A 13587-nucleotide genomic window follows, 5' to 3' on the forward strand; every position below is an offset into this window, starting at 1 on the left:
ACCGGTCTCCACATGGGATCTGAACCCTCGGCGGGAGCGCCACCACGCTCCCAAGCAGCACACTCTCCAGTGCGCCACCGGGCCCAGCCCCTTTGCCTGTTTTTTAATCCAGTTATTTGGTTTTTGTTTTGTTTTTGCTATTGAATTGTATAAATTCCTTACATATTTTAGATATTACCCCATATTGGATATATGGCTTGCAAATATTTTCTCCCATTCTGTAGGTTATTTTCATTTTTGATTGTTTCCTTTGCCATACAGAATGAAATGTTTTTTCAAGGCAATTAAAGCTGCTCTCTACTTAGATTAAGAAATCAAAACATCTGAACATACTTCCAGCAGAAGAAAAGGCAAGATGGGAATCCAAAAAGTTTGATCAAATTCTTTCTGCTTCCTCATTTCTACCAAAACTTTGTGAACTATATTCAATTACATAACAGTAGTGAACAAAAATAGTGGTTTTTATTTGCCGTACCACGCTCAGCCAGTGAGTGCTGTGAGTGCACCGGCCATCCCTATATAGGATCTGAACCCGCGGTGGGAGCGCTGCTGCCTCCCAGCGCTGCACTCTCCCGAGTGTGCCATGGGCTCGGCCCGAAGATAGTGGTTTTTAGTTTAAAGACTATTCCAGCTTTGGTCAGACTACTTCAGACTACAGACTTCAGATTAGAGACTTTGAACTATAGACTATGGACTATAGACTATGGACTACAAGGGGCAGGATCCTGCAAACTACTTCAGGTTTAGCCAGACAGACTATTTCAGTCAGACTACTTTTCACTTCTACTGTCTAGTTTAATGTTTTAAACAAATCCTTATAACGATAACATTACTAAGAAACTGAGGCCCAGAGACAATGAATGACATGCTCAAGACCACCCACCTAGTAAATGTGAGGCCACAATTTCCTGTGGCTCTCTATTCTACCACTCCTTAAATATATCTATTCGTGCAGCTCTTTGCCCTTTGAAGATATGAAAAGAGTAAATTGTTTTAAGCTCTTACTCTGGTAGTATGCACATAGTAGATACTTAATTTAGTTCATAAAAAGAACATGGGCTTTGGAATGAGACGTCTGAAGTTCAAATCCTGACCATGCTTCTTACTAGCTTCTCTAATCTCTCTGAGCCTCAGGCTGCCCATCTGCTAACTGAGGATGATTCTTTCACAGGGATGCTGAGACTTCTGCCTCCTCTGTGTAATGTTGCCTATGTCTCCCCCTTGGAATTACTTGTTCAATTTATCTTTTCCTTACTAGGCCATGAGCTTGTTGAGGGCAGAGACCATGCCTTTCTTGCCATTAGCCCCAGCAACTAGCACTGTACATGACAAAAGGCCATGCCCAATAAGCATTTGTTGAATGAAAATATGTGTCTGGCATCTAGCAGGTGTTTGACAGGCACGGGGCAATTTCACTACTCTAGGAAGTTCAAGTCCTCCGCAGCAGTCACTTCTGTTTCCTAAAATTGAAATTTCTGTAAAATGTATTATGCAAGAGTGGAATTTTCATGTAGTCACTCACTGGACAGTCTGGGGACAAGCCAGAGTTAGTGCTGTACCAGTTCCTGTCACAGCTGGTGTCAGACCAGTTACGCAAGTTTCTGAGGTTTAAAACAGAACAAGTGTAGTGTTTCTGTGAGTGCCAGGGAAAACTTTCTCAGCAGAGTTGTCCCTCATTCTTGGAAAAGAGATGAATTTCCCTTTCTTCCCCAAGGCAAGTGACATGTTTCCTCTACTCTGAGAGAAGAGTGATCATTCACTGTTGGGCCTGGAGCCCTCACTTGACAGAGGCAAAACACTTCCATGAATGAAGTTTTCATTAATGGGTTCCTCCCACACCCTTTCTTGGTCCCCTCCACTTTCCTGGACTCTGTGTCTCCATTTCTGAGGGGACTCCCTTCCTCCAAGATACTCTGTCTCGCACAGTCCCAGCCGAACCTCTGTGAGACAAAGCCCCCCACTCCGCGTATACGATTGGTACCCCACTTCCTGACAGAGCTCGTCTAGTCTCCAGGGCTCATCTAGGTGGTGAGAAGAAAACAGTCTGATGGACCTAATTCATGTTAAAGAGTGAACGACTGAGAGCCCAATAACATCCATATGCCTCAGTGGACAAGTACCTACCTTTTTACCAAAGAAGCTTAATTAATCCAAGTGAACACTTTCTATGATATAATTTCCATAAGGAATTTTTGGCCAGTTAGTCCTTCCCAGGTCCTCAAGGAATAACTCTTTCTTGCTAATGTCTGTCTCTTCAAGAGTAAAGGGATGGGGAAGGCCTGTTAGTTCACATTTGGTCTACATCAGAGAACAGGCCTTCAGTGAGCCAGAAACAGGACGGGCTTGGAAACTGACTTTTGGAGAGGCCATTGATACTGGTGATTTTCTAACAATTGCCATCCTTTTACTCTTCCATTTCCTGTGACTAAAATTTCCTCTGCCAACAGACCTACAATTCCGCTTTCTCATCTCATTCACCACATAATTACGTATTTTTGTCAACCTGACATTATTGTTATCCATATTCCTAATGTTTTTACATATATATTGACAGGCAGCTTTGTTTCTCTACTTGATTTTTCATAAACTGAGTCCAATTTATTCATTTGGCTCTACTTACGGCCCAACTCATATCTAGCACTATATGTGCTTTACATGTGCCACCCGACCTAATTTTCACAATGACCCTATGAGGTTCATTTAAAAGAGGTGATAACATGGTCAAGCTTGCACAGCCAGCAAGATGGTCCAGGGTCTCTATTTGCAACCACTGTGCTATATACTACTTTATTTTCGTTTTGTTAGAAATGTTTTAAAATCACTTTGAAATATTATTTCTTACAACAAACAAGAGTTATGGCATCCTAACCTTCTAAAAGTCAATCTGGACAGTGTGACAAAATGAAAATTTAAGACAGGACTAAGACTCCATTGTACCCTTAGCATGCTGAAGATTGGTGGAGTGATAGTCCTGCTGTTTTCTAATTATCTGGCAATGTCACCACTAATCTCAACAGATTCTGGGGATTGAGGGTAGTGGCTGCTTTAATCAGGAAATAGCTTGACTGTAAGCAGAGTGAGTAATTGTATGATATTCCTTTTCCCAGGACAAATGTTCCCATTATTTTCATCTTGATCCATCAACAATTTGATTAGACTGGCTGGTCCCAATGCAAACTAGAGATGGAACTAAGTTCCCATAGTTTAAATCCTAAGGCTTTTCTTGAAAATAATAGCTAACACTTAGCATTAACCAAGTTCTGGGCACTATATTTTGAATAAGAATTATAATCCACATTTAACAGATGTGAAAACTGATTCTTGTGATCTGCTCACAAAGCTAACATGGAACAGTCAAGATTTGAGCCCAAGTCTCCAGGACTGCACAACACTTGCTGTTCTGAGCCACGCTACATTGCTCCCATACCGCAGTGGAGGATGGGCATAGTTGCATTGTGCTGGGCCCTGGGTATTGGTGGACACAGATTTGGATTTGTGGTTGATGGGCCAGAGGCGATGGCTGCCTTGAGTCAATCCAGAAGCTGATGTATGGCAGTGATTCATTGTGAGTCCTTTCGAGCTAGTATAGCACAGATTTAAGATTCTATATTTTAGTATGTATGTAAGGCATAAATGAAAAGCTGTAATGAAGATTTTTCACTATGTGTAGGCCAAGAATAATAGTGATGGTGTTGATGGTAATAACAACGATAATAATAGCTGACAATTATTGAGCTCGTTCTGAGTGCCAAGCATTCTGTTAAGCACATTATATGCATGACCTCGCTTAAATAGAAAGGAAAATCAACTTACATTTGAGCGGTGTCCCATACTTGAGCCATTACTTAATCATCATTTTACTTCCTTCTTGGACTTAAAATAGTAAATGACATTGTTTCAGGGAAGGTTTGTTTTTGCTTAAGATTCTCATCTGAGGAAATCATACTTGAATTGTGCAATGCAGTTGGGCAACATTTGTGTAAAGAAACTTGACAACAAAATTGGAAAACAAACAAACACACATACTATCAAAATTCAGCCTTTTGTATTATTTGAGTGTTTGCTCATGTTTTCACTGAATAACAAGATCATGAAGCATGGATAGTTGGTCTATGGAAATCTAGTGAAATGCATGCCATGTGGGCTTTGAAATCAGACAGATGGAGGTTCCAAACCCAACAATGTTACTTGGCAGGTTTCTGAACTCTTCTGAGCCTCCTTGGCTAAAATGCAGATAATACTGTCTTAAAGACATGTTATAGGATTAAACAAACACCATAAAACAACTAGCAGAAATCTAGCTGGAGATAGCTCTCAACAGAAGTAATTATCTTCCCACTCCCCCAACCCCACTTTGGATTCTACCTGACACACTGTACAGTGTTCACTGACTTCTCCTTCCTTCACACACTATTCTGTGCCTTATTCTGTAGTTCTTTATATCCTAATTACCTTTGCTTATTTATTTATTTAAAAGTATTGATTGAATACCCGCTATGTACAAGGCACTAGGGTAAGCACTGAAAAGGCAATGGTGAGCTAAAGCAAACAGAATTCCTGTTTATGGCCTAGTGAGAGACAAGCATTAACCATACAAGTGGGAGGATAGTTACAAACTGAGCCTCATGCTATGAAGGAAAGCAACACCCAGCAAGGCTGAAGAGTAAGGGAAGTGAAGCTGGGTGGAGAACTGAAGGAGGAGAGAGAGTTGTCTATGGTAGCTGGTGCTGGTGCTGGTGGAGGGGACGGTGGTAGAGGGCTCCGTGCAGAACAAGGAAACAGCATATGCAAAGAATCCGTGGTGGGTGGGAACTCTGTGTCTGAGAAGCTGAAAGACTAGTGTGGCTGGTGCACAGATGCTGAGGGGAACAGGCAGAGACCAAAAGGTGAACACAAGCAACACTACGGACCCTGCCGGGCCTTGTAGGCGGTGTTAAGTATCGGGTCCCAATCCTAAGAGCAATTGGATGCCACAGAAGAGTTTGAAACATGAGGTTGGGTATGGGTGAAATGATCAGATTTGCACTGTGAAAAGGTTGTTCTGGATCTCTAGGATCCAATAATGGTAGCTACTAGCTACATATGGCTATTGAACACATGAAATGGTGCTGTTCTTCGTAGAGATGTGCTGTAAATGTAAAATACACACTGGATTTCAAAGATACAGTATGAAGAAAAGAATATAAAATATATCATTAATTTTAAAATACTGATTACATCTTGAAATGATAGTGTTTTGGGGTAAGTAAAATATAATTAAAATCTATTTTACCTGTTTCTATTAATCTTTTAAAATGTAGCACCTAGGAAATTTACAATTACATATGTGGCTTGCATTTGTGGCTCCCATTATTTTAGCCAGATGCGGCAGCTCTAGATACAGTGTAGAGAAGGCAAAATAGATGAGACCAATTAGGAGATCGTCTTTATACTGCAAGCAAGAGGTGAAGGGAGCTTGAACCAGGATGATGACGGTACGGATAAAAGGAGGTGGATGGATTCCAGGTAAAATTAGCAGGACTAAGTGCTGTAGCAGATGCATCTAGATGGATGTTGAAATAAAGAACAGCAGAAGAGGACCAGCCGTGGCAAGAAATATCATGAGCTCAGATGGGGACATGTTAAGTGGACATGGCCTGAGATACCCAAGTGGACAAATGTCTCCAGGAGGCAGTTGCCTATCAAGTTCTGGAGCTCAGATGAGATGTCTAAGCAGGAAACTTAAATTTGAAAGTTACTGACATAGAGATGGGCATAAATGAGATTCCTTAAAAAGAAAGCAGGCAGTGAAAAGTGGCCTGGGACCTAGACTTGGGAAATGGGGTAGGGAAGGCTAAGCTTAAAAGGGAGAGTTGAGAAGGAAAACTCAGTATGTGGGGTCATGGAAGCAGAGGGAGAGAATGTCTTGAGAAGGAAGGAGTGGTCAGCAACGATATCTGCTCTCACTGGTTAAGCAACATATGGACTAAAAAATGTCTGGGACAGCCAGCAACACAGTGGTCATTGAAGACCTTTGTGAATGCCACTTACATGGAGTGATAGGGATAGAAGCCAGATTTGAATAGAGTGAAGACTGGGTGAGAGGAGAGGAGACAGAGACAGTAAAGACAGAACTCTTTACAGGAGCTGGATTACAGAGGGGAGAGAGAAAGAAAAAGAGAGAAGTTTGAGCGAGATAAATTTCTTTTTGTTATTGTGTGTATTTAAAAGTAAATACGGAAGAGACTAGAGCATGGATAAATATAGGGTAGGAATGATCTGGGTGAGATGAAGTGGTGGAGAATAGGAGAGAGAGAAGGGGTCACTAGCAGCGCTTCTAGATTTGACAAGGGGGAACTGGCCATACGAGGAGGATGGGTCCCTTCTTCTGCGTGGCAGGAGGGAGGAGGACAGGTGTGGGCAGAAGGATTTGGGGAGTGGCAAGTTGAGGAGATTTCTCCAGACGGCTTTGATTTTCTCTGTGACGTAAGAGTCAAAGTCATCTGCAGAGAGGATGTGAGGAGGCAGAGACTGCCAGTGGCTGGAGGAGAGCGGAGAAGGCTGGACATATCATTGTGGACAGTGCAGGCTGGTTGGTCCAGAGTGTAATGAAGTGCCTGGTCTCTAAGAAAGCAAGCAGTAGGGTTCGTTCAGGTTTGGAATTTTGTCACACAGAAGAAACAGGGACAGAAGGAAAAGAGACAGTGGTGGCTCCCAAATTTCTATTTGGTAAAGCGTTAGAAGTGGCAATCTGGTTTAAGGGTGGGAGAGCTTAAGATGTTTTGTATAGTATTTTACGTTAATTATATTGAGAAAATACTAATTATTTATATCAATGAACAGGGAAGGCTTATAGAGATTGGAGACCTTCAACCCCGTGTTTGGCAACACCAATGGCAAGAGAGTCTCTGGTTTTCACAAGGATGTTATGGAGATTCTGAAGCCTGGAATCTCTTCTAAAAGCCAGTAAGAAGAGTTGTGTGTTATCTGAACTTCCCTAGGGTGGTTCACACCCAGCACCTCCTGAGAAGCTGGCATTCATGTTCAGACTATCTGATGGACACATCCAGGCTTTTCTTTCCCCTGTAAAAAAAAGGGGCAGGATCCCTCTCGGTATAATTAGAAATTTGGGAGCCAAGTATGTCTCTCCATTCATTGCTGAGAGAACAGGAAACCCAGCGATCTGCTAACCCTTCGCCTGTGAGCCCCAGATTGCACAAAGTGTTTGCCTGTAAGAAAGGAGAGGATAACTAGATTGGGGAAAGAGGAGGGATCAGTGGACTCTGATCACAATGCGGGAGGTTTGAATGAATTATTTTGAAGGTTGGACAACTGTAGGTAAAGACCAAGTTCAGGGTGTGACTGAAGTGGTGTAGAGGGGAAGAAGCCTGCAGAGGAGAAGGTAAAGGAACCGGGAGGCCAGGGTGTCAGGTAAGGTCATTTTTGTGAACACTGAAGCCACCTGGGCTCCTGGAAGATCTTGGGACGAGGAAGACTATGAGCAGGTGCCAAAGTCTTCAAAGAGTGAGAGGATGTAACTAGGAGGTCAGCAGTGATGACAGAGATAGGAGGGCATGAGGATGGTATGGTCAAATGGCATGAGCCCAGAGCCTCAGAGGAAATGTTTTTTTTTTTTTTTTTTTTTTTTTAAATAAGAGATTGGGGAGGTAACAGTCAGTGATTGAACAGGGAGGGGAATTCCTGGATCTGATGATGCTTTTTGTGGAACACCATCATGAAAAAAGAGATTTAAACTCATCATATACACTGATTTAGCACAAATAATCTCTTAGTAATCTAAGTGGGCTAGAATTGTTAAAAGGCTAATAATGCATACACAGTCATCTCTGTACCTGTGGTTGAAAGTTCAAGGAAACCATAGTTGAAGGAAGGGCAGAGAAGATGTTGGCAGGACACACAGGAACAGCCTGGAAGATGTGGACGTAACTAATTCAGGCTAGAGGAAGGGCTGGGGTTGGCAGGAGGAGAGGAAGAGCAGCAGTCAGTGTGGGGAGGAAGGAAGGACGTGGCAATTAGTTTCTTTAGAGACTGACATTTAATCTTGTCAATGTTGGCTGTTTTTTAAATGCCTTTGAAAATTTTTGTCTGCAGAGGAGGTAATTCAGGAGTTTACTATGGCTTTATGATTTCATATTTGAATTACTAAATTTACACATTTATAAACCTGTCCTTCCTTAAGCTTTTAGTTTTGACTTGCTATTTATAAATCTACCAAAATTTAAAAAATCAGTTCAAAAGGAACTTTGGCTTACATTTGGTCCTGCTTACAAACTTAGCTAATTAAACTTTTAAAAATTTTGAACTGCATTTATAAACGTAAAACATTTGATATTGTCTTTAAGTATCTTAGTTGTCTAAATTTTCCTAAGTTCTTAAATAGCTCTTATATAATTGATAAACTTTTAAACATGGTGAGCTTTAAGCTCTCTTAAATGTTTCAATACATGATATAAATATTTCAATACATCTTTCTACAAACAATTTTTAATTTAAAATCACAAGTATAAACAAAGTACACATTTTAAATTGGAATTACAAGCCTGGCCTTTACTATAACAGGCCAAATTGTTTTTTATTTTATTTTACTTCTCAATATACATTGTAGCTGATTTTCATGCCACTTTACCCATTCCTCTCTGCTCCCTCCCCTCCCCCCTCCACATCATATCTGTTCACTTGACTTAATAGTTCAAAGATTTTTTGTGGTTATTCTGTCTTCTTCCCCACCCACCTTGATTTGTTTGTGTATTTATTTATTTATTTATTTATTAGCTCCCACAAATAAGTGAGAACATGTGGTATTTCTCTTTCTGTGCCTGACTTGTTCACTTAATATAATTTTCTCTAAGTCCATTCATGTTGTTGCAAGTGGCAGTATTTCATTCTTTTTTATAGCAGAGTAGTATTCCATTGTGTAGATATACCACAGTTTCTTTATCCAGTCATCGGATGATGGACATTTGGGCTGGTTCCAATTCTTGAGGTCAAATTCTTTTAAACATGATGTCTTAAAAAATTAATTATCCACAGATTCCTTAACACAAAATATTAATATAAACATTAATTATAAATCTTACAGAAGTTGCACCCAGACACTTTTTGGGCCAGATATGACTGTCAATCCAACTGTCCAGAGTGTAGCAACCTCCCAGGCTTTGAAATATATGTACACACACATAGAAAACCTTTACGTCAGCATACATAATTTGGGGGAATTTTTTCCTAGGTAGTTAGCCAGCAATATTGGTTGCAAAGCTGGCAGTATTCTTGTCCATGACCTTGAGTGGTACACACCAAACCCTAGTTATATGTAATAATAAGAACCGAGCTGAAAGAAGGCAATAGTCACATAGTCATGTCCCTGAGTTCAAGTCATACAATGATTCATTTTTTCCATCTACATGGAAGTCAGCAACCCTTACCCAGACCGCCAGACCACCTGGTTGGATTTAGCAGTTATTTGGCTCTTAAGATATTTCAATATATTTTTTGAGGATTCCAAAGAACTTAGAACTTGAATGGGGAATAATCACAATTTGTGGTAATGGGCATGCTGATAGTATTGATCTGACCATCACATCTTGGGCAGTATTGATCTGACCATCGGGGAATAATCACAATTTGTGGTAATGGGCATGCTGATAGTATTGATCTGACCATCACATCTTGGGCACAGGTGGTGATGGTCAGCTTTGTACCCCATGAATATACATAATCAATAATTTTTTTAAAAACTTAGAATTTGATAAAATTCTGTCTTCTTTTCATATTCTTCTGCCTGAAGAGGCCATACAACCCTTACAGATATTAAAATGATACCAGTCATTCATGGTTTTGTCTGACCATATAGGTAAAAATGGTGCCCTATATTTCTTCATTCCCATCTTTAAATGAGGACAGCTGCTGTGTGCTGGGGGTAGGAAAGCAGTCAAGAGGCTACCATGCAGGCTTACCTCTTGCAGCTCCCTGTGTTTGCAATGGCCACTTTCGATGTTTATACTCCATTTCTCTAGGCCTAACAAATGCTCTGAAAACACGAGTCAATCTTCCACTCAACAAGTATTGGCTGGGTGCCTACTATGTTCTAGGGGCTGAGATACTTCACTGCAGAAAGGAGAACAAAACCCATGTCCCCATGACATTAATTTCCAGTTGTATTCAGCAGTTCTGTGTGAATCTGGAAGCTCCTTTTCCATAGTTGTAGTGGATTGAATTATGTCCCCCCAAAACTCACTGAAGCTTGAATTGTGTCCCCCAAGTTTTATGTGTTAGAAACTTGGCCCCTGCTGTGACTGTTAAGAGGGTGGGAAATCCTATTATGGTAATTGAAAGGTGGAGCCTTGAAGAGGTGAGTGGATTGTAGGACCATGAACTAGTAAATGGATTAAAAATGGTGGTCGGTGGCATAGTTCTGAGGGCTTTAGAAGAAAAAAGAGGAGAGTCTGTCTCTTTCTCTCTCTGCTCTCTCTGCTTCCACCATCTTACAATGTGAGACTCCTGGGTCACTGTCACCACCACCCAGCCTCAGAAACTGTAAGAAAATAAATTTTGTTTTCTTTATAAATCACCCAGTTCCAGGTATTTTTTTATAAGCAACATAAACAGACTAATAAAATAGTCTAACAGAATTCTTGCAACAAATGAAAACTATGTACTTTGTGTTTGGGGGTCTTGTGTATTTCAATCTATCCTATAACAACTTACCTCATTAAGCATCCTCATGGTTTGGCCCTTTGTTTCTGGGATAGTCCATCAAAGACTTCAGGAAAATCTCTTTCTCTCTTTTTTTCCCCATTTTCCCAAATTTTAGATTCTTTCAATATTAACAAGTTCTCTAAATTATAACAAACAAGCAGGATTTTTATGGGCCTTTTGTTCTGAATTAAAACTGATGCTTTTAATCCCCAGAGATATGAACCAAGATGTCTGGAATAAGTGTAGGTCAGTCTCTCGGGTTGACATGTGAAGTCATCAATTTTACTCTGAGAGGTTTCATTTGATCTTTCAAGTTTTCAAAAGAGTTTGGAAGTGAGAAATACTGCTTTTCATAGGAGGTGAAAGGAAATAGGAGAACCTTACAGTCAGGCTCATAATAAAGAAAACAAATATTTAGACAAGCTAAAGTAATAAAACAATAGGATTTGCAAACCAGTTTTTGGAGGTAGACCTGGAAGACTATATTTCAGGAAAATGGAAAATAGGACAGCTGAGATCCCACGAATAGACCAGGCCCAACAGAAAATATAATAACTGAGCTTAGTTACGGGAATTTTCCACCATGACAGAACTTTAAAGACACACTTTTGCTTTTATATTAACTACAGATATGCAGTTGAAAGTGCCAAGATCTGCTTGAAAGCATATCTTTGTCACAATATCTAAAATCACCAGGACATTTGGATCTCAGTGAAAGTTCGATGGTTGAAGAGTACCTGAAGCATTCATTTCATAAGGATGCCTGGAACTCCTTCTGTATCTTGAACTTAAAACAAATAATGTACAATCTCTGGAACATGTTGCCTACTCTAGAGAAACTGACTAACCTTGATCTTGGTCAGTGTATACTTGGTTCTTTACCTAACACCTAACAGTGGCCCGAAAGGCTGGAATACCCTAAGTTATCTAACACAAAAATACACAATTTTACAGTAGTTCCCAGACACTAGGCTTATTAGACGTTAGCAATATAATGTTTTATTTAGAAACAACCCAAAGAACTTACATTTTCAGATATGTGTTGAAGACCATACCAGATGCTTTCTTCCTCAGTTGAAAAATTCAGCCTGTGAGGATGCCTGGCCTTCCCTACAAACCTTAATTTTAAGACAAAATCATTTGAAATCATTAGAAAAAACTGGAGAGACCTTGCTTACTCTGGAAAACCTGACTAATCTTGATATCAGTAATAATAATTTTCATTCTATGCCTGAAACTTGTCACTGGCCAGAAAAGCTGAAATATTTGAACTTATCCAGCACACAAATACAGAGTTTAACTCACTGCATTCCCCAGACACTGGAAATTTTAGATGTTAGCAATAACAATCTCAATTCGTGTTCTTTGATTTTGCCACAACTCAAAGAACTTTATATTTCCCAAAACAAGTTGAAGACTCTACCAGATGCCTCCTTCTTTCCCCTGTTAATAGTCATGAAAATCAGTAGGAATACAATAAATACTTTCTCTAAGGAGCAACTTGATTCTTTTCACAAACTGAAGACTTTGGAAGCTGGTGGCAACAATTTCATTTGCTCCTGTGAATTCCTGTCCTTCACTCAGGAACAGCAGGCCCTGGCTGAGGTCCTGATTGACTGGCCAGAAAACTACCTGTGTGACTCTCCGTCCCATGTGAGGGGCCAGCAGGTTCAGGACACCCATCTCTCAGTTTCAGAATGCCACAGGGCAGCACTCGTGTCTGGCATGTGCTGTGTGCTTTTCCTGTTGATCCTGCTCATCGGGGTTCTGTGCCACCGTTTCCACGGACTGTGGTACATGAGAATGATGTGGGCCTGGCTCCAGGCCAAAAGGAAGCCTAGGAAAGCTCCCAGCAGGGACATCTGTTATGATGCATTTGTTTCTTACAGTGAACGGGATTCCTACTGGGTGGAGAATCTTATGGTCCAGGAGCTGGAGAACTTCAATCCGCCCTTCAAGCTGTGTCTTCATAAGAGAGACTTTATTCCTGGCAAGTGGATCATTGACAATATCATCGACTCCATTGAAAAGAGCCACAAAACTGTCTTTGTGCTTTCTGAGAACTTTGTGAAGAGTGAGTGGTGCAGGTAGGAGCTGGACTTTTCTGTCGTTTATGATTTGCGTGACGTTTCTGGGTGTGGAAGAGGAGCTAGAACGCTCTCCTTCAAATCTCAATTTGTGAAGATCAAATGTAGTTATGAATATAAAAGGTGGTTTATCAATACTAAGGCAGTTTAATTTTAAAAGGTAACCCCTTCCCCCACCTCCCCATAAGTATTCCTCACTGCCTGAGATAAACTAGTTTTTGTGTTTGTTTTTGGAATCACTCTGAGAAGCAGGACGGAAAGGAGCAGGGAGGACTTAGCTCCAAACCCGACTCATGTCGCGCACAGGGGTGGGCTGTAGGTGCCAGGGGCGGCGTGCCAGCAGCTGGCGTCACAGGACTGGGGAGAAAAAAGCCCTGGGCTGTTGTCACCGGTTACTTCCGGCCACCTCCGGCAAGGTGCAGTCCTGTGGGTCTGGACAGCGACTGGTGAACTACTTTGCCGCAGGCGAGCGCAGACGTGGGGGTGGCAGTGGGCCCTGGACCTATATTGGCCGGTGAATCAAGTGTTGAAACCAGGGGAAGAAGAAGCAGGACTCATGAGCCGAGCGAGGGCTCCCAGGGACGGGGAGCATCAGCAGTGGGGTTTAAAGACGGCGCGTTCCAGGCGATGTGAGGTGTCGGGCGCCCAAAGCGCCAAGAAAAGCCGGCTGGGCCCTCGGCCCTGTGCTCGGTCGGGAGCCGCCTCAGTGCTCGCGGGCATCCCACGCGGGGCCGCTAGCGCCCGCCTTCTCTGCCCCGCATCGCCACCCGGCCCCCGGCGCCCCGGCCCCGGCGGTCGCGGTCAC

General features: G+C 41.7%; 1 protein-coding gene across 1 annotated transcript in view; it reads left to right on the forward strand.

Annotated features, from left to right (window-relative positions):
- The first annotated feature begins 11782 nt into the window (after positions 1–11782).
- TLR2 (toll-like receptor 2) overlaps positions 11783–13587 on the forward strand; it is a 27321-nt gene continuing 25516 nt past the window's right edge. The window contains exon 1 of the mRNA XM_008585226.1: positions 11783–12782. Coding sequence (XP_008583448.1) covers positions 11923–12782 — 860 coding nt within the window. The 5' untranslated portion in view covers positions 11783–11922. The remainder of the gene's footprint in view (positions 12783–13587) is intronic.

This window comes from Galeopterus variegatus, unplaced genomic scaffold, assembly GCF_000696425.1.
Source record: "Galeopterus variegatus unplaced genomic scaffold, G_variegatus-3.0.2 Scaffold3502, whole genome shotgun sequence".
In the NCBI taxonomy this organism is placed as follows: Eukaryota; Metazoa; Chordata; class Mammalia; order Dermoptera; family Cynocephalidae; genus Galeopterus; species Galeopterus variegatus.